This window comes from Amphibalanus amphitrite, unplaced genomic scaffold (genome assembly GCF_019059575.1).
Source record: "Amphibalanus amphitrite isolate SeventyFive unplaced genomic scaffold, NRLGWU_Aamphi_draft 000539F_arrow, whole genome shotgun sequence".
Taxonomy (NCBI): Eukaryota; Metazoa; Arthropoda; class Thecostraca; order Balanomorpha; family Balanidae; genus Amphibalanus; species Amphibalanus amphitrite.
The window spans coordinates 39149-64104 of NW_024882033.1; the positions used below are offsets into that span (position 1 = coordinate 39149).

Genomic DNA, 24956 nt, shown 5'->3' on the forward strand with positions numbered 1-24956 from the left:
AGGGCGGCGGAGTCGACAGATTTTCGGTGACTCCGACTCCGACTCCGGCTCGGGTTTCTAAAATCGACTCCGACTCCGACTCCGGTCACAACTGTCGACTCCGACCGACTCCGACTCCGACTCCGACTCCGCAGCCCTGCTTAGGAGATATGCAAAGGTATGATAATGCAGCATGTCTGCATCCACCTAGAAAGTCATTCCAGCCAGAAAAAGATGGCTGGTCGTTGAAGGATAATTTGAAAGAAAATTGTAGCTTAAGACCTTAACTAGCATATCCAAACTGTCTGTGCTACACATCTGATACTGACCGAAAATGGGTGTGGCGCTTTTCGGGGGAGGTTGGTGGGGCAAAAAGTCGTCAAACCTATAATGTCTAATTGTCAAGGTGAATAAAATCTAACATTGAACTAACTCCTATCCTTACAGAATAATATTTGGCATTACGAGTACACAGACATTTGAAACCTCCTCAGTCTTCAATGCGAGAAAAAGATTGATTTGCAAAGCAACAAAGTCTTACAAATGAGCTAAAATTGGTGGGGCAAAACGTGGGGGAAAATAGCAAGTTGGTGGGGCGGCTGCCCAGTGCCCACCACCTGCATAGGAAGTTCCACACCTGGCTGAAACCTGTCAAATCCCACAGGATCACCCAGCGATGAGTCACTATACCCCAAGTGTCAATGCCGCATAACGGCGCATGTGATCTGATCGAACGTCTACCGATGTCTGATCCCTCAAATAACGGCAACACAGCCGACAGCAGACTGCATCCGCATTCAGTGCTGGACATGAGATCGAAATCCGGATGGGAGGCTAGGGTTGAAGTGCATATTGCATATTGAACTTGTAGTGCAGCCAGTGGTTCGTGTTAGAAATATCAATGCATCGACGGAAAAGCGGAAATTACGCTGTGATCAGCGTTGTGAGGCATTTGATTTTCATAGCGGTGAAGAAAACGATGAGACGGCGAGAGAGAGAGAGAGAGAGAGAGAGAGAGAGAGAGAGAGAGAGAGAGAGAGAGAGAGAGAGAGAGAGAGAGAGAGAGAGAGAGAGAGAGAGAGAGAGCAACAAACTGCGACTGTACTACGAAAACAAACGATGCAAGATGTCAAAAAAGAAGCAAAAGCGGGTGCCAAAATATTAAGCTACAAATACTACACGACAAAAAGACAAATTTAGCGACCTTTCAACAGCCATTACCTACAGAAAATGTCATTCAATGAGAAGCGATATCCCTTTTCGGCCTTGGCGCTGCAAAGCCCCACAACTCGAACTGCCTAAGACGAGTTTCCCACTCCAGCCCTTCTGACCTTCCACTCCCCTGCGGTCAGTTCCAAGTAGCAGTCATTTGTCCCTGCGAAGGCAATTACATGCCGTTTCTCCGACGTCATTCCCCAGAGCCCCGGTCTCTTTCCTCTGTGTGCGGGGTCGCCGGCCGTCCCTGCACCCCTGTGGCCGGCGGCACGAGCAGCAGAGCCGGGGCTTTCCACCCGCTCCGGACGAACCCTCTGCCGTTCAAGTTCAAGGTCATCCAAGGCCGGAATTTCGGCTGGGTCGGGCGATGACGCAATAATTATATGGCCGGGCCGGTCCTTTGTGCTCCGTTTGTTTACGTGTGCGTTTGCTGAGAGTTCGGACGGTCATAGCCAAGGTCATTGGCCGACGGTAATGGCAGTGGTGCTTTTAAGAGCACTAATCACACGAAACTCAGAAACTTCAATGGTTTACAATAGAGAACAGAATAACAGATGGTCCGTAAGTCACAAAAGTCATTGTCATAAACAGGGCTACAGAGTCGAAGTCAGAGTCGGGCTGGTGTCAGAGTCAGAGTCGCCGAAATTTTGCCCACTTGCCCATCCGGGATCTGAGTGTCGACATTGCTTGGCTAAAGGCATGCTATCATTTTGCTTGTCACAAGATTATACGTTTGTTTCCTTCCAGTTGTGTTCGGTGAGACGCTAAATTCAATCCTGAATAAGAATGACAATATTTGGTCGCGCACGAGTCCGACTAGGGATGAAAAGAGCAGATTATGTTGTGGTAGTGGCCGTGGGATTCAGGGTCCATATGACCCCCCCCCCCCCCTCCGAGTTCCGAGACCTCCTGAGCCCACGATCGGTGTGATGTCAGCTAAGACCACGATGGGACCCCAAAGCTACTGTGAACCTCGGACACTGCAAGCGATCTTATCGTAGGGAAACAGTGCGATCTGAGATCCTTTGATGTTTTTTTTTAGGGGGGGGGGGGCTCTTACTTTCATAAACCATAAGCACCTACCTGAGATAAGTTCATCACATATACAATAACTAGACCTAGCAGACATGTGCATGGATCCGAGAAAATTGATCTGGGATCTGATCCCACGGACCCCGATTTCGGATCCGATGGGATCCTAGATCCAGTTTTTTAATTTATCGAGAGATCCATAGGGATCATAGATCCGAGTCTAATTTTTCTGCTTAAGATCCAGTGAGATCATAGATCCTCACTTTTTTGTCAACACAAAAAAAAACATAAAACAATACTTGCTGCAAATCAAACGCTCTGTTTTAGTGATATTGTGTAGTTGCTCGTTATAATCCATAGTTTTGTGGCACTTATTGACATAGAAACACTTGGAAACCTGGTTTTAAATGTTATGCATGGTGATTGGTGGGATCTACTCAGATCATATATCAATGTTCCTGGTTTATCGTCAGATCCTATATCATAGATCCAGATTAATTTTTTATGCCAGATCCAGTGGGATCATTGATCCTAACCTGCAGTTTGCTTCAATATCCAGTGAGATCGTAGATCCATCATACGGATCCATGCATGTCTGAGATCTAATGAACCTATGTAGCTCAGCAAAAACATATGTATGTTCCCAGTTCCTTCACCATGGCTTCAAAGTGGCGACTGTAATTCGAAAAAGAGAAAGCCACTCCACATCATTTGATACACAAGGGCATAAATAAATAACAATGTGTGCAGCTTTGGTCATGTTTTCAGCAATGAAAACTATCAAATTAGCATAATTTTTGGATTAACAACATGTTAAGCATGGACACTAATAATATTCATGCTTGAAAAACCAATCAGACCTCAGCTACAGCAACACATGCCTACCTAATTTCATTCAAAGGCATCTAGGACAATGTAGAGGATTGTAAGGAACTGTGTATGTTTTGGTACAGCAAATCTGCTGCCCACCACACCAGCCTGGCATTGGGGCTGCAACAGACAGCAGGCTGAAGGGATCAAGATCACCTAACTAGGGGTGGCAGATTTGTGGGGTAAAAACACCTGTTTGAGCATAGGCATGATAGGTATTAGCTTAGCAATAAATACATGATACTCCCATGATACCATCAGCCATCAGGCATCAATACCAGCACAAATATGGGTGATCCTCAAGACCTTTGCCTATCAAAACACACATTTTCTATAGTCAGAATCTACTTCTCCATGCTAAATGACATGGAAACCATCATGAAAATGCTGAAATGGACAATGATTTTTAATATCACAGTTATACCAACCGTATTTCGAAAACAAGATTACACTACCGACTCCATTTCTATGTTTATGCGCCATGCAGGCAAAGTATGACAGAATTGTACTGTGACCATCAAATAGAAAGAATATATAGATTGAAAATAGAATATAGCCTAATGAAAACTAAAACAACCTAACCTCACCTAACCTCACTTACTGACTTTTGCCTACCTGGGAATAAGGAAACAGTTGCTTGCATGAATAGATTGTAAGCAATGGTTAGTCAAATATTTTTAGGTTAAGTGGTTGTGTATCTGGCTTCAGGCCATGAAATCTGACATGGAGAATATGATTCCAGGCATCACAAAGTCTTTCGCATGTGGTTTGTATCTTAACGTTTGCCCAAATGTCCTTACTACAGGTTTGTTTCCATTCAAAGACCATTCAAATTGCTAAAGCCTGCCCCAAGCACTTGGCAAACTTTGTCTTGTGCACTCAACTTACCTTAACCCAGTTTCGACAGCAAATGACCTGAAAAGAAAGAGACAGATATCATTTACAAAGAAGTCGAAATTTAAGGACTAAAAATAACCTGGCAGAGCCTTGCCATTGACTATGTCCCCAAAAATTCCAAATATAGACGAAGTTGAACCACAAATCATGAAATAGCGTGCTGAAATGAATGGCTTGATCCCTAATGTTGAGCTTGCACTTCAAAGCAAGAAATGTGTGTTGAACATCGGGATAAATAAATAAAATAACATACCTTTGATTGTTCGCTGCAAACTAAGCTTGAACCAATTGAACCTTGCTTGAACCGCTTGAACTTGAAATATCAATATCAAACACACAATAACACCAACACACTGACACCATAAACACACCAAGAACGCGAACCACCGGGAGCCGCACTGGGAGCCGGTTGCTATTTGTAAATGCTGCGCCATGAACCATGACATCAGAGGCTTCCATATTAGAGCTACCAGATATGAAATGAAGTTTTAATTTTCCATCACAAAATTTATTATCAGTAGAGCTTAGAAGGTAAGACAGGAGAAAAATGATCTCAGGCTTCTTCTAATTTTTATCTCCACAGTCCACACCACAGTGACTTGAGACCTACCGCGTTCCGCGTTCTCTAGAAATACCACCGAGGTTTGATGGGCAGATTTTTTGGCTAATTTTGAAGATATCCGGCAAAAACTTGCTAGAGTATATTATGGGCATGTGTTCTATCACATATATTCAGGACATAGTCTTGTATGCCGGTTTTAAAGTCAAACACTTTTGGAAAAAAGATGAAAATATAAGTTTTGAAAGTTAATTTTGACACATGGTGTTAAATTGATGCAGCCGAAGGTACTGAAAGTTTCGCGCCGATATGTCGTTGTCGAACGGTTTAGAAGTTAGGTACTGCAGAAAAACGACAGGGGGCTATGAATAGTCCCCCCGCCCCCCCCCCCCATTGGGGCGCGGGTGGTTTTCCGTCGAGAGTAGGTAAAAAAAACTACAGGTGGGGGCCGATTCGCCTCCCCCCCCCCCCCCAGTAATAGGGTTAAGCGGCCATTTCTTTTCAGTGCACCTATCCCGACAAATGCGCTTCAAATTAGGTTATTTACTTCTCATGCTCTTTGGATAACACTGTGTGAAAATGAAATGGATCGATCCTGAAGTAAAAGTGGCATTGACGTTTTCACATGGAAACTTTTTCGGGATGCACACTGCCGCCAAAATCGTACGATTTTTGACGTGCCGCCCGTTCTAGTAATGTTCTACCCTAATCTTGGTGCCGCCATTCCTGCTAAACACAACCGATTCGCATGAAACTTTGTCTACTTACTTCTCATTGCATTGTTAAAGATCTTGTAACTTTCAAACGAATTAGATAAAAATGCAAATTTTATTAAAGATTCTTTGGATAAACCTTTTCCGGACATCCTGTAGGCTGTATCTGAATTTTATTGTAACTTCCTGTGCATATACCAACCCCATACCCATGGGTAAACGACCACAAGAGCACGTTTACCTACTAGTCGTAAAATGTTACGTCGAATGATTTCCTTCTCATGAGTCATGACCGACCAGGCACCACGTAAGTCGCAACAATGCCACGCTTCCACACATTGATATACACGCCGACGGCTGTTGGACCGTTTGTGCGAAAAGCCCACCATTCGGGTCCTCCGTTCGCTGTCAGCCTCACCACACAGGGCAGAGAAGGGGTCCTCAGGTGGACACGATGGATCACACTACACTGCCGCAGACACCGGCCGACGGGGTCGATGTCGATACCGACGGGGGCAGCGTCGGGCGCGACAGGAGCAGCGTCGGGCGCGACGGGGCAGCGTCGGGCGCGACGTTGCGTCTCAGAGTGTCGGCGGTGGTCGAGGGGTGAGCCGGTGTGCCGACGGGGGTCTGTGTCGAGGGTGACACAAGCAGTCAACTCAGCAGTGCGACTGTGGCTGTCAGCAGGTGAGTGTAATGAGGGAAGGCGATGAGTGCAGTGATGCGTTGCAGGACACGTTGTAATATAGTGACACTTAGGTGGTTAGGCAGTCGCAATAAGCACTGCACCTGCACAGGCGAATGAATGTTGTTTTATGTCGAAATACCTTACTTGCGTAAGATTGTTATAGCAACGGCATAATGCAGCATGTTTGAGTGTGTTGGATTCATCGGGAAGAGATCGGACTTTGAAACACATTCAACAATATTCAGTCATGAGTCTTATAGAAAGGACGCCTACATATGTATCGGTCCATCGGGTTCTACGGCCATGGTAAATAAGCGACAAAAAAAAGATTCATTAAGAGGTAACGAACGAGCTCATTTAAGTACGAGGGTCATAAAGGCTTGATCAATCATTGAATCATTTTGATATTTTACCAAACCAGTTTTTTTAGTATACCTCGTGTAGTTACGGAAGTGATCTAGCTCTTCAATCATATCAGTCGTTTACTGATATATGTAATAGCGTAAGATACGACTAATAACGCAACGTACGAGTTACGACTGAATTAAATACGACTGGACGTTACGACTGAATGTATCTTTAACCTTTGTTGGATATAAGTAAACATGACTGAAGAAATCAGCACAGGTTCGAAAATGTCTGTTGTCAAAATTACTTCCTTCGAAGATATTCATTAAAAAATTAGTCCGGATCGGCCCCGGCCCGTCACACAATCATGATACCAAGGAGTCTGCGACCGATGGCAGTCTGACTCAAAGTTGACAAGCCGTGGTCCGTGCAGCTTCGTGCCGGCTCCGCCAAGCGTGTAAACGTTCATCTGGTCTTTGTATAACGGATAAGGTCGTGTTTTCTGACCCTACCCACAGCCCACACCTCAAACTAATATGTTGAGAAATGTCGATGCATCTCCCATATCCAAAAGCCGACCACAATAGTGTCGGTATAGTGCGTAAAACGTTATGTTTCTCAAGTGATACGAGATGTTCGAAATAAGATATGCTCTCTGTAAGTATTTTATCACACTCCATCATTTATAGCATTCCGAATGCACTGCTTTGGACTGAAACGGTCTGCTTTGAAAAAATATATTGGTAATATAGCAGGATTCAACATCTCGCCAATAAAATAAACAGGATTTTGTAATCGTTTGCTTATTGCTATTTTTTATACAGTTGAATAATGAATATGACCATTTTTAGTCGCTCTGAACCGTCACTTAAGCCTGCTCTGATCACTTCAAGGAGTTATTACCTAAGTTAGCAAGAGAATTTATCGCAAGTAATAAAAATGATAATTATACCTATCAACGGTATGTTAAACATTCAATTACACAAGATAGGAGAGCCAATTAAATGCGCATTACAGACAGACTTAATGCCTACGCTCAAAAACAAAATCGTTATGTATTACGCTCTCAATGTTCATTCGTTTGGCCTGTTCAATGTTAATTTATCATCCGGGTTTAGTCTCCCGGATTTCAGTGCCGTTAGTTGCAAAGAAAAGCTCCTTTGAATCATGCACTTAAGTGGTTTATAAAGCCATCCTTTTATGAAAAGTCGATAGAAAAGAAATCGCGCACAGGTATCCAACGACACAACCCGGCTCACGATAGGGTACAAGCATTGTTAGGTAAATGCGGCTTAACGGTACGACAAATATCTATAACAAATAACGAGAAAGACGTTTCCATAAAGTTCTGGCAAAAACAGGTTTAGAAAATTATTTTTGCATTGTCATTTAAAATATAGAAGCAATTTTTTAAAAAGCGCCGAATAAGTCTTTAATAGACAAAAGCGGTCCGCTTATTTATATGTAATTGTTTCTTGAATATATTCGTAGGCTACAGGCTCTTTACTACATACCTGTCCAAAATATACCATTTTAAAGTCTAATGCAACCATGCAACTCAACATAAGCCCAACAGACAAGCAGTGCTTAGAAGTTCCATTGTTTTCAGAGCATTCGTTTATTAAGGAAAATTAAAGTCGTTATAGGCAGTTTTAGTCGTCACAGACATTGAGTAGTATGCAGGGGTCTATGATTCCACCAATTGCCGTCAGGGTAATTGTCGTCAGTAAAAAAAAAAAAAATGTCGTTAGTACTTGCCGATAATATCAGCCCCACGCTAGACAGCTAATAGGAGTAGGTACGGTCTCCCGAGTTTAAGCGGTAGGTTTTGCACTTTTACATTTCCGGTTATATCTCAGAAACTAATCGATCTACGATAAAGCCATTTTACACGATCATGGTCGGCTTGTGAACCAACAAGTCGATCGTATCTTCAACACTTAAAAGCTTAAGACGACGAAGAAATAGCATGAAGTACACTAAATTTGCTAGGTGCAAACCTACCGCTAAAAGTTAAAACTCGCGAGACCTGTACCTATATTTACATCGACCTCTCGATGTGGTATACACTAGAGGTCCATGGCAGCTAGACATGATGAACGTAACTGTCGAAACGTCATTTCATTGTCAACGCTGAAAATGAACCTTTGTGTCTACACAATGTATCTTGTTCAGTTAGATGAAAACACCTTACTTCAGTCTAGAACGAAGTACCATTTGGATTATACTCCAAATGGTATATCGTTGGTAAATGGTGTATCGTAAATGGTATGTGGTAGAGGCTGCTCAAACATTGCTGCATGCGGATCATATGCAAAAGTGCTCCCGCAGCCAAGCAACAAGAACTTGGCAAGGGAGAAAACATCTTGCCACTGTAGTATGCGACGCTGCACAAAAGCAGAGAGCGAGAACTTCCGCTATTATAGCAGAGGCTGCGCGGCAAAAAGGATCCAATGTCTGGCTGAGCTGTGGCTGGCAGAAATACACCGGAGATATTCAAATAGAGCTTTCATTTCGAAAAGCGTGGCGCGGGCTCAACAGTCAAAAGGCCCACCCGCAGACCGGCAAATGGTGCATTCATCTACATATATGTAGCATCGGGCTGTTACACACGGGAATAAAAACACACCAACGAGCATCCCAACACGGACGGAAGAAAATTCAACGAGAACTGTCTGCGGTTGAGATGCGAGCGTTTTGGGAATGGCTTCGAGAACGGTTGATTGTTGCGTTCGGTTGATAACAACGAAGACGATGCTACATTTTTCTTATTAGTTATTACATTACAATATTTGGATTTCAATTCATGCCTCTTTTTGAATCAAAAATTGTATCATGATACGTATAGTATTGTAGATGAGACGTCAAAACGTCCGGTGCGAGCGACTTTAGCGAGTGTCATTTGAGCGAACGTCATTTGATTGAACCATTTTTAGCGATTGGCAACCTAGCGATTATCAATTTAAGCGATTATCAAATATAGCGATTATCAATTTTAGCGAAAGCTATGTTTCAGCGTCATCTAGTTCGTCGACTTCTATTTGAGCGAATGTTATGTTCAGCGAAACACTTAATCCTCTCGTAATGGTGCATTTCTAACTTTTGCGAGCGCACAAATGTTTCCGAAATTTCTCATGGCGCATGGTTATCCGGAACTGGATGGCGGATCTCAGGTTCAAAGGTACTAAATACGTGTACATTGAGCTCCAATTTCACGCTACATTTCTCAAAACTGTTGGTGGTTCAGTTTCACCCCCTGTTCTTTGCCAATGGTAATAATCAAACTTTGTTCAGAGATTGATATTGCTCTTGCTGGTTTTCGTGAAATTCTCCAGCATGAATTTTCAGTTCCCCACGTAAAACTTGTTCTTGCCAAAGTGTCAAGGGATCGATTTTTGTTTAGTTCGGTTTCGCTGTAATTGTATTCGCTCAATTGGTCTCCCATTGTCAGCAATATATTCGCTAAATCTGGTTTCGCTGATTCTGGTCCTCGCTTTAGTTGATACTCGCGGTAATTGAATTCGTCGACTTCACCGTTGCTGAAAAAGTCAATCGCTTAAATTGATAATCGCTGAAAAGGATTCGCTCCAATGTCGCTCTCTGAAATGACGCTCGCTCAAGTGTCGCAAAACCCAAAACGTCGATGTGTATTGTATTTCCAGCCAAAAACAAACGTCTAACCGCTGTCAAATCCTACGGCTAATTAGTGCAGTCATCCGAACGGGCATTGTTTATTAGAATACCACGATTTTCAAGCCGAGTAATTGAGTTATGACTGGTTTCCAAATAGTTCCACATGACCTTCCTCGCTCACTGAGTTCATCCGTTTCGTGATTCGGTCACTGCTGCCGACCGCAAACCATTCCCGTCTGGAGCAATTATAGAGCGCTGAAGCGTTTCGGTCGGTCCCTCACCAGCAGGAAAAGGTCCAGTGAGCTGGCGCTCAGAAAACTAAACCACGCTGGGCGAGCGATAAAAATGGAGCCATAGAATAAAACGACCCGGTAGAAAGAAGGAAAACTGATTAGAATGTTGTAGAAATGTGAAAGACGTTATGCCATCAGCTGGTAATGGCAAAGGACGCCGTGTATATTTGCTTAGAGAGCGACATCTTCACCTATCGTTCTCACCACTGTGATTTACATAAATTTTTCGTCCACAGGTCTGCGTTCACGAGCAACATCCTGGAGTCGCCTCCCACGAGCTCTTCTGGCCAGTAGACATCTTCAGATCCACAACTGATCGGCTACCCGACACAAAGAAGGACAACATTGACGCTCCATTGACGCTCAGGTCGCCCGCGTGACCTGACCCGGTTGTGACCTGACGCCAACCTGAACAGCTGACACCCCATTCCTGCGTGTCAGAGCCTCCTTTAGGACCGTCCCGGTCCTATATAAAGCCAACAATGCTCAACACGTGCTGCTGCGGCCTGTTCTCAGTTCGTTCGGCAAGCTACTGCGTCGCTTTTTACACATGCGTAAGTAAATACCTTTTTTTCTAATAAGATAATACATTTGTAATTTTTATTATCAGCAACGAGATTTCATATGATTTTATCCGTTGTACGCGGTTGTTAAGGTGCCTGGAATCCTGCTAGTCATATTGAGCAGGTATATGTAACTACATTCCTCTTTGCCAATCCCGATATTCATTCCCAGTCGACTTCCCGCTAACAAATCTCAAATGTTTGACGTGTGTTTCTATGTCTCAGATATATTTTCTGGTGATGCTGACTATCAGCGTACTGGGCCTCATTACTGTGGAACATGAGATGATTGCCCGTCCGGACCTGCCTCCAGTCGACACTATGACCATAGGTGAGAGCGCACGGACTTATGGTTCAATAAAAGATGTGTGAAGCATTTGACAGGTGTGAGTGTGCATTAAAAGCCTCGTAGTTGATTACTTTTTGTGGCTTGTTGACAACTTTTTAATGGCTCGATGAACCATGATTAACCCTATTCCTGGCGGGCTCCGCCGGGACAAGAAACTGGCGGGGGGGGCCGATTCGGCCCCCCCCCCTGAGATCTCGAGAACGAAGCAAGATAGCGACAAGCGGTAAACGGCATCGGATACGCACGGTCAAGAACTACAATTTTTACTAAGGTCATTTTCAGGTCAGGTCAAAGATGACGTCACAGGGGTCGAAAAAGTCAAAATGGCGGCGCTAGATATGGAGAGAGTTTTTCTCGAATAACTTTCGAATTAGTCAAGATAGGAACAAACTAAGGGCATCATCGTGATCCTCTCGTCAATCCGCATCGAATGATATATATGTTGACCTCGAAAGGTCAAGGTCGAAGGTTGACCTCAGGTCACGTGACCTCGAGGTCATCATGTATATCATTCGATGCGTCTTGACGAGCTGAACACAATGAGACCATCCACGCGTCTGTATCTTGTTCCTGTACGGAGTTATTGGCCAAAAACCTTTGGTGACCTTTGATGACGTCACATGACCTCACAGCTGCCCAACAGCAAAACAGACCTCAAGGTAGTGAAGGTTGATCGTATATGAAGTCATGTATGGTATATGGGGCCATTCCGACCCGTTTTAGTGGTAAAAACAGGGAGTTGATTTTTCCCCCATTGACTTATAATGGGGAGGTCGCGAAATTGACCTGACCTTAGGTCACCGATATCAAAATTCCGAGATATACAAATTGCACATACTGGTACCCTAACTAAACCCTGAAGAGAAGAAATTGATCGGTCAAAAACTCTAGCTCTGGCGTGATTGCAAACTTTTCTGAGGTAGGGTCACCAAACCGCCTCTGGTGACCTGACCTGAGGTCAGATCAACTCAAAATTTTCAGACATGTTGCGTAGAAGCCTTTTAGGAAAAGTCTGAAAATTTGAGCTTCCTAGCTCAACGCGTTTGGGAGAAATGACCAAAAAACCTCAGGGGGGGGCTCCTGAGGCCCCCCCCGCCAGGAATAGGGTTAAAGGCCTTGTCATCGTTCCTACGGGATTGTTCCTATCCCAGGCCATGTTCCGATGTTTCATGAAATGTCGTTATTCACAAGCTGCTCAACGACAAACAAAACGTAAGGTATATTATGTGAAAGCGTAATCACACCGTTTTAGGATGTTCAAGCTCTATTTCCATAATTCCTCAGTAGCTTTAATGTGGTGTATTGCGCTGTCACATTCTGTTGAGTAACAGAGCGGCAGCTACCTACAGCGTGCCGCTTCGGCAGCGCTGGAGAGACTGAGATGCCCGATTGCTTTCGCCGTTCCTGTTCCCGACATTTGGGTCGTTCCAGAATCCATTCTTGGCTAGCCACTAGCCAGACGTTTATAAAACCGCCCGTTCCGCCACCGCCGCCAACCATTCATCACACTACTATGCATAAAAATGGTACAAGTTTGAAATTTGAATTTAATCTGTGAAAATGTAACTTCAAGCATTTGAACAGTCACGACCCCAGCAAAAAGTCGGTAATGATTCTTGACGGAGCAACGACTGGCTGCAAGATATTCACATCCTGCAGCCTTCGATAAGTAGCTATTACACGTTAATAAACTCAGTCCACTCTCGCCTAAAACTCACGGTTTCTCGACGTCCGTTGGCAGGTTTGCTGGCGATGATGGCCACCCTCTTCACTCTGGGTATCATCTCTGCTGGCATGCTCCTCATGGGACTTTGCAAGGTGAGATTTAAATCAATGTTGCATGTGCAAATGCATAAGTTGGACATGAAATTGCATGCAAGCGCCCAAACAAATACATGTAATTTTACGATTGAGCTCTTAAATATTTTGCCTAAAACTATTTCGGTTCCCATGTTTTTTTTCTTATCTTGTTAATTCGGTTATTCTTCGAATAATATTTCTTCTTCACTTAACAAAAAAGTTTTATATGCGTGTGTCCAGTTCTGGGGTTACGTCTTTTTCATACAACTTCTTTTGGTTCGAAAATACTGTTCGGAGACTACTGAGGGCGACTTCAGCATTCTCGATGTCTGATCTTGGTCTGGGTTTATTATCAGCTGGACATCACACAGCATTCAGCTGCTGCAGCGTACAACCGTACGTTCCATTGCTCGCCCGTTCAGGGTCCTAATGGAACTCCGGCTTTGATCTCATAATCTGCCATTAGCCACGCAGACGGGGGCGTCGAAGGGCATTTCAAAGGGGATGGAGTGACGTAGAAAGGTGTCCAAATGCTGACGCGTACTGAGATATTTTCGTATTTTCTTTTGAAAGATATATTTTCATTGACGTCAGTAACCCTCTGTCAGAATACTGTTGAAAGGTTTCCGATCAACATTTTCATGTGGGTGACGTGCCATATAAAAGTAGAATGTTCTATCTGAAGATGTAGATTAGATCGGAAATTGCTATCAATTCGACTGTCCAGTGTGATTCCACGAACTTCCATGAACACGCTTCAAGGAACAAGTTCCAGCTTTACGGGGCACTTAAACTAATTGGCTGAACGCCACTTCACGTCACTTCCCTGCTGAGTATACTCGTGAAGCCCAGCGAGGAACTAGACTAAGACATCGACACCAGCGCAATGAATTTTCAGACTCTCGTCATATCACTCTTTTCTCTCTCCCTCTTTTGCTCTATTCTGCCCTTATCTCCCTTTTTCTTTCTTCTTTCTGTCACTTTCGGTCTCTCGTCTCTCCTTTATCTCTTTTTTCCCTTCATCTACCTCTCTCTCTCTCCTCTCTCCTCTCTCCTCTCTCTCTCTCTCTCTCTCTCTCTCTCTCTCTCTCTCTCTCTCCTCCCGCTCTGACCGCCTCCCATGTGATGTCTCCCCCCCCATGGGACGCGCGTGGCTGCTGGTCCTCACTATCTGCACCCTGACGGCCCTATTTTACCTCCCTTAGGGTCACGTCTCGCTACTCGCCCCTCTGACCGCCTCCCATGTGATGTCCCCCCAGGGACGCGCGTGGCTGCTGGTCCCCATCATCTGCACCCTAACAGCCACCATCGTCGCCGACCTCGTCGCCGTCATCAGCATCTCCGTCCAGGACTTGGTAATTTCTACTTCAGTATCACTTTTTTAAAGGTTTTTACACACACGTAATGATCGGTAATGTATCGTATAATGATCTGTCTAGATCGGTTATGTATGAATGATTTATCTTTCTTGTTAATTGTTCAGATGTAGCAAAATAAGTTATCCTATATGGACACGTTTCGTCTTGTGATATATTTTCTTACTTGTAGATATGTTTTACAATTATGTTTCTTGATTTGTAACAACCCATAAATATCTGACAGCAGTACACTGTACAATGTATCATTAAGATTTAAGGTCTCATTTAATTTTTAAAATTTTACATCTGCACTCGCGTATCGTCTATTACAAGCTAGCGTAAAGAATTATGATGTGTTTTGAAAGCAGACACAACCTAAAAGGGTCGGTTTCGGTCAGCAAATGCTCACATAAACCGACAAACAATGGACATGTACTGCCGATACTGGATTCGGGCTGCAAACCAATGAACGGCAGACTCAGGCTGTAAACCAATGAACGGCACACTAAAAACTGTTCTGCTTTCCAGCTCACCCGTCATCTGGTGGACGGAACCGCGGCCACACTTCTGCTGCTCGATCTCATGACAATGGCAATCAACGTGAGTAGCGACGATAGGTGCTCGCTAGTTGCGCGCCTGGTTGTAAAAGATGACGGCTGTGCGTAAATGATCACGTCTGGGCGTAAAGATTGCGTCTGAGCGTAAATGATCACATTATTGTGTAAAAGACCCACGTCAGTTTATAAATGATCACGCATGGGCGGAAGATAGTCTTACGACAACTTACGATCCTGCGCATGTCCCCATTTTGCAGTGAACTAAACACGCACTTGTTCGTGAAGTTGGTTAAAGTGGCGACACGCATTTTCAGCGATGACCTCGATTTTATAACTAAAAGTCGTCGCTAATCATCGAACGAACATCATTTGCAGGATTTGTCGTCCCCGTCCGTAAACCGTTCTTTATTTGCTTGGGATCATGAGTGTGGCAATGTGATAACACTTCTCAAAGTGATGTAGCCATGTATCGCCAAACCAAACCATAACGTTACATACCTCTCGACGTTTTCAACTCGTACACTTTTACGCCTCTGAACGTTTCTTTTCTCTCACTATGCAATTACGTTTGTCGTCGTTTTACCACGACTTCTGTGTTTTTATGCGCACTTACACCGTACATTACCCCGCTGTTTTCAGCTGTGGTGCATAGTGTGCGTGGTGTCTCAGTACAGAATCTACCGGGGCTCCAACGGACAGCTTACTGAGCTTGGCTCCAGCCTCCGGGTAAGACGCTCCGCCACAGGGTGTATTCATAATTACTTCATCATTGATCGAGTTTGTGCAACAGTTTTGAATGCTTTAAACCGTCCTAAAATTGTCATATACATAAAAACACTACACAATATATACCTCTATGCTTAAATGCATGAATTTTGGCGAATGTTGATGCACATCAGCTCTACCAGAGCTTCGTCGCCGTTAGCTAAGGCGCTGCCACTCTCAGAAATGATGCACTTTGCTCACCCGCTTAGCAAGCTCCACTGTTCTAACTATACGGTGTGTATGTCTCCAGGCCCCTCTGACGACCACGCCGGGGGTCTCAGCCAGCAGCTGTTCAGCCTCTCCGGCACCGGTTCCGCGGCCTGCCCCGCTTCGGAAGAGTAGTCCGCTGCAGCTGAACGGAATCTCGACGCAGAAGCGAGTCGGCGAAGGCTGCGTGAACCCGGTCAATGTGTGAGAGGGAGAAAAGGAGAGAGAGAGAGAGAGAGAGAGAGAGAGAGAGAGAGAGAGAGAGAGAGAGAGAGAGAGAGAGAGAGAGAGAGAGAGAGAGAGAGAGAGAAAGAGAGAGAGAGAGAGGGAGGGAGAGAAAGAGAGAGAGAAGAGAGGGGGAGAGAGGGAGGGAGGGAGGGAAGGAGGGAGAGAGGGTGAGAGGTACCTAACTTTAAAGAAATAGAAGTGAGGCTCAAGGAACGACTCAAGGGTCGATGAAGAATCATCGAAATATTAATAGAATTGCCAGGATAGCAGACAAATTAAATTGTTATTTTTCCTAAATTAGCCTAATGGCTTAAATACAAAATGGTTTTATTAATAGATGATCACTATTTCACTTACAAAGTTTATCAAAAAAGTACCTCATTTGTCATTCCATGGTGATGCATAAATTAGATGCGAAGTCTGATAAGTAATATGAATGTAGCGAGCCGGCATGATGCTGGTTGGTTGTATGTTACATACGGTACAATTTAGTGCACAAAGCATTTTACCATTACCTGATTCACAGACTTCTCTATATAGAGAAGTCTGTGCCTGATTAAATCACAGTCTAATTGCGGTCAGATGACTATCTTACACGAACGACTGTTGCTTTCCATCTCAGTGTGTGGGTACCTATTCATTCATTTTTAACTGTTGGACGAAACATATTTATTGTGAGCTTTCTTTAATGTTGTATGCACTCGTATCCGACTGGTATTCGATTCACCTGTGATTGATTCAATTGGATTGAATCAAACAAAATTTGTTGAATCAAAAAAATTTGATTCACCGTCAAGATTGTTCGATATCGATTCACAAGCCATGATTGAATCAAACGGCATTGGCCATCAGGGCCGATTAAAAAAAAAGATTAATGAACTTAAAAAAGAAATTGTGAAGTGAACATAGTTCATTATCCACAAATGTCATGACTACTGTCATGTGATGATAATTGCATGACAACAAAAAGAACACAACAAATACATATATCACTGAATCAGGATTATTTTCTAATCAAATCGAAAAAAGAATCGTTCAATAGCTTTTTGGCTGAAGCAAACGTGAATCATTCCTGTTTTGTTTTTTTGATTCTCTGAATCGAAAGGTATCGATTCACCGAATTTTTTGAAGGAATCGAACGGTGAACGGTGAAAAATCGCATGAATCAATGATTGCGTTGATAAAAAAAGGTGAATCAATAACCAGGCTGACTCATGACATTATATTCATTTTATAAACACCTTGCATTTTTAGATATGTGTTGGTATAAGCGCTGAGGAATGTAGCTTCGCCGAAGGCATGATAAGGAGGCACGTTTGTACGCATGTGCGCATAGGTATACAATACCTAGACGCACGCATGTAGGTGCCAGAAATAAGAATTTTAATTTTGAGACACTCAATATCCTGCTATCAGTGTAAATAGCCGCTCCACGGTGTCTATATGATATGACATTCTTTAGGTCGAGTGTATGACAGTGTCGTCGGATGAGATGAGAGCTATCCCCGTCATGCCGTTCATATGTCACATTTGTATCATATTTGCACTGTTGTCAGGCCGGGAAGGGCGCGGCGGGCGCGTCTGCTCCATAGCAGTGGTACGCGAACAAAGCATCGGTGACCCGAGTGAATCAAATCCTATAGGACTTGATTCCTTGTGTACTTGTTTCAACCATGTCTATATGTGGCGTTATAGTATGTGTCATTATTGTCATATGATCATCGTTGTATGAGGAGCTGTGTTTTGAGAAAGGGTGAAGCGTACATGTCTCTTCAGTGAGATAAGGTCATTCCGGGTGTCTATTGATATGTATATTGATACATGAAACGCATGTCATGTGTTAACACGTGCCATAAGAAGGTAAATTTATATCAAGTACGAGCACGTGGTGGCAACTTATGGTAGTAATGCCCACTTAATTCAGATTGAATTAAGAACAGATATGAGTCATATGAGTTGAATTTTAACCATCTGAATGTCACTTTGTGATGTGATGTCTCTATTTTAGGAATAAAAATAAAACCTCGTCTTAAAAAGTTCCTTGCCTTCTTGCCGAAATGAACATCTATCAACTGTGTTGTGCTTGTCCTGTGGGCATCGGCAACCGTCAGCGTCAGGTGCACGGGAACTACTTTCAGACGGGGGGGGGGGCACACCATAATTGAGATCGACCTAGGGTACCCCCAAAGTTAGTTTTCTCACCGGTTTTAGGCCACTTATTTTTCATCCCTTGGCTTTTTCAACAAAAAAAAATATATATATATATTTGCAAAAAGTGCGGTATTCCGTCTCAAAGTTGTGGGGGCATCGCCCCCACGGCCCCGGAGTTGGGGGGGGGGGGGGTAAGCTGCCCCCACTGCCTCCCCCCCCCCGGCTCCCGCGCCTATGTGCACGGGAGTGCACGTTGGAGTGTTAAAAAGAAACAAAGGTGCTAGCACCTCCTTCGAAAAGCGGTATCATGTTAAACTGTATGTGACCGGAAAAATGAGTGGATTTAATTTCGGTACATGACTCAAATACATTCAAAGGACGGTCAAAGAAGCTGTATACCGCGCGATCAAGCCGACGAACTGCAAGATATCCATCTACATAGACAATTGTTTGCATCATTTGCTTTCTGATGCGGAATTTAGTACGTACTCGTGTAAAAACGCATTTAGAGGATGTGAAACACAAAAGACTAAGGTGCGATCAAAATCGGCTCCACACCCTCTCTCATGCAGATCATCCGCTCAGATTCAGGGTGACACTTTTATTATCACGTATACATGTTACAGGCAATGTGTGGAATCAGACATTCTATAGAATGTTATTATCACGTATACATGTCACAGGCAATGTGTGGAATCATATATTCTATAGAATGCATGACCGACCAGGCATTCTATAGATTCCCTAGCAGGCATGTGCATGGATCCGATAAAATGGATCTGGGATCTGATCCCACGGATTCTGATCTCGGATCCGTCTGGATCATAGATCCAGCTCTTTAATTTATCGAAGGATCCGTAAGGATAATAGATCCGAGTCCAATTTTTGCTTAGAGATCCAGTGAGATCATAGATCCTCATTTATTTTTTGTCAACACAAATCCCAAAAAATCACTCGCTGCAACTCACAAACGTTCTGTTTTAGTAATTTTATGTGACTGCACGTCATAATCCATAGTTTTGTGACACTTATTACATAAAGGCACTTGAAAACCTGATTTCAAATGTTGTGCATGGTGGGATCCACTCGGATCATAGATCCATGTTCTTGGTTTATCGTCAGATCCTTTGAGATCACGGATCCAGGATAATTTTTCACGCCGGATCCGGTAGGATCATTGATCCTAGCCTACAGTCTGCTTCGAGATCCACTGAGATCATAGACCAATCACTCGGATCCATGCACATGACTGTTGATCACTATCTGTTCCAAAAATTCTCAGAGACCGTCCCCGAACTTCTCACATCCCGTCCCCGAGCACAACACCGCTTGTGCCTGGGATTCTCACCAACCGTCTCGGACTTCTCACCAGCTGGCACTGGGCTTCTCACCAGCCATCCTCGGGCTGCTGACCTTCCTCGCTGCTGTCCGTGCCGAGTCCATGTTCGGCAAACCAGCTGCTCTTTCTGCAGCGGTTCGGCAGGTTCTCCCACTGGAACACCCTGAGGAAGTTGTCCGACCAGAGGCTGGCGTCGATCCCGGGCCGGCTGGACGAGCTTAGCATGGAGAAACCGTTCAGGCCCTGACGCAGTGTGTCGCGGTAGTAGTGCCGGTAAAACTTTTCTCCGTTCATGTGGTGGCCAAGCAGCTTCTGGAAGAGGTCACCGGCACTCGAGTCGAGGAGACATGCCAGCATGTAGCGCGCGGCGAGCGCCATACCGTGCTTCAGGTTCAGGACGTCATCCCGCTGCACGTCCATGCCGTAACCAGCCATCAGGCTGATCTCCGGCCAGAAGTAGCACTGGAGGTCGCTGCGCGAGACCTTCTCCAGGAGGTAGTCGACCACGGCAGTCATTGACTCGTGCATCCGGTCCCAGGTCCAGAGCTCTCGCGGGCGCTGCTCGCATACCCACATCAGCGCCGTCTTCAGGTGGTAGCTGGAGAAACGGTGGCCCAGCATCACGTTGCAGTGTTTCAGCAGGGTCAGACAGATGCGCTGCTCATGTGACAGCGATCGCAGCAGAATGGTCTCGTGACGGGAGAAGGAGAGTCGCCAGGCGTCCTTGTCGAGCCTCTGCGAGCCGGCCACCACTAGGAAGGCGGGCGCCGCGCACAGGCTGGCCACAAGCGCGGCGTCCGGGTAGCCGGAGGGTCGCCGCCGGCGCCGGTACTGCTCGCTCGGCCAGCAGCGACACGGCACGCACGGCACCAGGTCGATGCGGCTGTTGTTCTCGTCGTCGACGGCGATACAGGAGGCCGGACCGCCGCCGACTTCGAAGTTGGTGACGCGGATGCCGAGGCGTTTGGCAGCGTCTTGCAGCGCGTTTCCGAACAGCTCCATCCTCTTGCGCACCGTGTATCCGGAGAGGAAGTTGCGGTTCGGCCGCCGGCACGAGCGGCTGTGGTGATGGCGCAGCAGGACGTAGCCGGGTCGCCCTGCCGACTCCTGCACCACCACCACGCCAGGCGGGGCGTGGGCTGGCGGAGGGTCCTCCTCGCTGTACACACTGACCGGTGCCAGCTCAAACATAATGTCAATGTCCGATGACTGCTCGGTGTAGGACTTCTCCTCGCGGTTCTTGGTGTACAGCGCTTCCTCCAGACTGAGGTCAGATATTTCCCGCACCTCGTGAATGTGTACCTCGGTGCCTTCACGCGAGCTGCCGGAGAGGTAGGATCGTTCGAGGTGCAGCGCCCCGGGGCCCTGGTCCGAGCATCCGTCCGCCGGGGAACAGGTCATGCGCGGCTCGTTCATCTGCCAGGCCCAGTCTGTCTGCAGCGAGCTGCCCAGCTCGGCAGCTAGCAGCTGCTGGTACTGGAAGGCAGCGTGCTGTTCGCCGCCGATGGCCAGCAGCTGCTCGCGCCATCGGAACACACGAGCGAGCGCCGAGAACACCTCCTCGTCCGTCAGAGGCGCCTCGAAGGCCGGCTGCAGGGAGGCGATGCCCACGGCGCGGCTCAACAGGTTACCCATGGCCGCCTGAGGAACAAACAGAGTGATAACGCAGAAAAATATGTGGTTCGGCTGGCAGACAACGCAGAGACAAGCTATGTAATATGTGTCTTATTTCCAATATTGAACTGGTTTACACTTACCTTAGAATGTAAAAATGGGCGATAACAAGTAAATATTCTATTTTTCTGTTATCATCTTTTATGCATTTGAACCTTATACACGCCAGACATCGCAAGATGTATTCCCCGTAGGTATAGTCCGCCATTATGTTGCGGGAGCTAAGCACACCAAAACGAGAGGCTTCACTCTGTTGGACTTCTATGGAAGTCGACCGGCACCAAGTGAACGCCGAATCGGCGTACGTCTTGCCTGGCGGCCGCTGGAGGTCAGTCACAGGAACGCTGCCGCTGGAAGAACTCATCAGAAGGCCAGCAGGCCGCCCTCCTTAGACAGGGAACCATGTCAGAGTCACTTCCTGTGAAGTTGATGATTTCTTTCGATTCTTGTTCAAATGAGGTGGCAGGTCCTGCGGATGTAAACTCTGTCGCAGTGCACACCCCGAGCTGACAGAACTCCCCCATCAACTGTCTGACGTCGCGTGCCGAGAACGCCCTTGGAGTGTCGTGCTTACACCCGTGCTGCCGTTCACACGTTAGCAACACGAAGCCAGGATTTTCGGTAGCTATCACTGAGAGTCTGCTCGGCGTCTTGCTGCTCACCGGGTCGTTGACGGTGCTGTCACTCGACGGAAGCTCTCCAGCGCCTTCCACCGCCCAACACGTACCGGTCCGAGCCCGACCATCAGGTCACGGTCCGAGTCAGAGGTCACCGAAGGACCAGACCAGTAGCGGCCGAACACCCTCAAGTAAGGGGGGGGGGGGGCACTACCGACTTTTGGTCCCATTCTTTCCATGCAACGCCCATAGGTCTAATGTTAAAATGCCAAAATCAAAGGGGGCACGGTGCCCCGGTGCCCTCCCCGTTCCGCCGCCTATGGACCAGACCCATTCTCGGAGTCGTTCGTCAGGCCCTCCATCGAGCGGCTGACTATCCTCAGCTTTCCGAACGGGAGACAGGCACAGTGCTCAAAGTGGTCCAGCTGCAGAGCCTCTGCAGCACCGGCGTGCTCAGCAGTCATCGTTCCGGTGAGGTGTCTTCCAGTTGGGATCTGACGAACAGCGTGGCAAACTCCACACGGGACACCACACAGTTCAGTAGCAGGTCCACGTGCTCGCCACATCGATGCAGCCTTTACATCCCGTCTAAACGGCGGCAGATCGATCATCACGGTCCTCGACCCCCCTCCCCCTTCCTTTAGATAAGGAGAAACACCTTGTGGTGTGTCTGTGTGTTGTGCAGCTCATGTCATTCAATGGACTATGTCCCGCTGCCGTCAACAGCTTGTGGCTCTTAGTTATAATGGGCCTCACGGTTGAGGCGACTTCATGACTATTTGCGAGACTAGCTGCTTACTGGCACCGTTTAATTTTAGTTCGCGACATCGACGGTTCTGTTACTGAATGACTGTAGATCGCTGGACTACAGCTCTTTGACACCGACTATTGTCCACCGAGCTGGCTGTGTAGCTCACAGACAGGTCCACTGGCGGATCCAGGCTTGCGTTTGGGGGGGGGGGCTAACTCATGCAGCAGCCAAAGGTACCCCAAATCCTGTTTTCTCATCGGATTTAGGCCACTTATTTTTCGTCACAGCCCTGACATTATGAATATTTTTTTTTTAACTAAAAAGAAAAATATATAAATGGTAGCCCACCCGACCCATACCTTTGTATTACTTTGTAAACACTTAGGGTAAGGTGCCTAATTAGCGACCCTTTCCGATTTGCGACCTACCTCCCTACAGAAAAACTGGCAGGAGAAAACGGGGTAAAAACATCGTCAAAAGGTCAGCCATACTTTGGTTATCAAATTAAATTATTTTCCGGTCGTCGATGTTTCTGGTGGGACGTTTCAGATGAGTTTAAATAAAAATGACGAGTTTCTTATCCAAAACGTATGTGTTTGGGCCCTCTCTGACGAAAAGCGATGCACATTAGGATGATGCACCTTTTTTTTTCTTAATCGACATTCCTTTTTTAATTGATTGCCGTTTTCCCATAGTGAATCGCTCAACTGTGCACAGCATGGCGGCTAAAAATAAGTCGCAACTCATATTTCCTATTTGCGCCTGACATGGTCGCAAATAGCTCAAGAAGGGAAAGAAAGGGGAAAAGAGAGAAATGAAAATGAGGTGTTGCTGAAGCTTACAATGTGTGGCAGGGGATGCCAAATGTCGTCACCGACTGCAGGGGTGTCGAATTCAGCGCGGATCTCGAATATCATACAAGATAGCCCCAAAATTTGGGTTTCCGCCTTCTTTTCGCCTTCGGTGCATCACGTGATCAGTTTTTACTTACGTAAATGTGTTGGATAAACGTTCCTGTTCGAGTGATTGAGTGCTTTGCGTATAGGTTACCTTTTTTTGAGATCATATTTCATCTTTTCAGGCGTCGCATTTTTTGCCATTTTTAATATGGGGAAACCCATAGACTTATTAGCGACCCTCCCCGGTCGCTAATCGGGAAGAGTTCCCTATTAGCGTTTTTTGCAATGGTTTGCCAAAATGCTCACTACAAATAAGTTAGTGAATATTGGGGCAGAAAATGACTATATTTCAATAGAAAAATGAACGATCTCTCCGAAAATCAAGCCAGTAACACAGTGGCACCTACAGAGCGTGAGCAATGACGGTTCAAATTAAGGGGGTCGCTAATTAGGCACCTTACCCTACCATTGCTTTTGTCGACCAGTTAACCCGCTTCGAGTCAGTGCTTGGGTCCCTTTGCGGGCCGGGAGGTGGTAAAACACCACCTGTCTAACTCGGCTCCTGGGCCACGCACTGATTGAACTATGTTTCATTATCGTTTGGGGGAGGGGGCAAACGGGCCACTTTAGGCCTCTGGGAAGGGGGCATGGCCCTAAATGCCCCCTCCCTGGATCCGCCAGTGTAAGAGACCATTGGAGCTGCAGTTGGGTACCTCAGACCTCAGACGTCAGGTACGTCCTCAGATGTATAGGACTCGCATGGAGACCTCTTATGCTATAGTGGACTGAAAGGACCCAAAGGAGCCTGTCTAGGGCTCCCGGAGATACATAGACGTGGGCCCTGAGGAGCCCGCCAGAGCCCCCAATGAGGGATAAGTGAGGGATACCAAGTGCCTGCAATTGCATATTGCATAAGCCATAACGCCTTTACAAATCAATATATTATGTATCAGTGGCAGATCCAAGGGGGGCCACATGGGTCATGACCACCCTCACAGGCCTGTCAGGGGCACCACCGGCCTAGCAGGGGCACCACCAGCCCGCCAGGGGCATTACAGGCCTAGCAAGGGCACCACGGGCCTGTGAGGGGCCCCACAGGCTTGTCAGGGGCACCCCAGGTCTGTCAGGGACACCAGAGACCTGCCAGGGGCGCCGCCGGCCTCGCAGGGGCACCATGGACCTGTCAGGGGCACCAGAGGCCTAGCAGGGGTACCACAGGCCTTACAGGGGCACCACCGGCCTTGCAGGGGCACCTTGGGCCTGTCAGGGACACCACAGTCCTGTCAGGGCCCAGGGGCACCAGCGGCCTAGCAGGGGCACCACAGGCCTGCCAGGAGCACTACCGGTCTAGCAGGGGCACCACCGGCCTCGCAGGGGCACCACCGGCCTCGCAGGCATCACGGCATCACGCAGGGGCACCTTGGGCCTGTCGGGGGCATCACGGGCCTGTTGGGGGCACTTTAGGCTTGTC

General features: G+C 46.4%; 1 protein-coding gene and 1 long non-coding RNA gene across 2 annotated transcripts; one reads left to right on the forward strand and one right to left on the reverse strand.

Annotated features, from left to right (window-relative positions):
* Positions 1-14827: 14827 nt before the first annotated feature.
* LOC122393507 lies at positions 14828-15902 on the forward strand. The gene is made up of 3 exons (XR_006258706.1): positions 14828-14897; positions 15494-15580; positions 15870-15902. It is a non-coding gene; the product is annotated as an uncharacterized LOC122393507 (long non-coding RNA).
* Positions 15903-18791: 2889 nt separating this feature from the next.
* LOC122393530 (protein mab-21-like 2) lies at positions 18792-21308 on the reverse strand. The gene is made up of 2 exons (XM_043389686.1): positions 21302-21308; positions 18792-21185 (listed from the first exon to the last, which is right to left on the reverse strand). The coding sequence occupies exon 2, from the start codon at positions 21177-21179 to the stop codon at positions 19593-19595; it is 1587 nt and encodes a 528-aa protein (XP_043245621.1). The 5' UTR covers positions 21180-21185; positions 21302-21308; the 3' UTR covers positions 18792-19592.
* Between the last annotated feature and the right edge of the window lie 3648 nt (positions 21309-24956).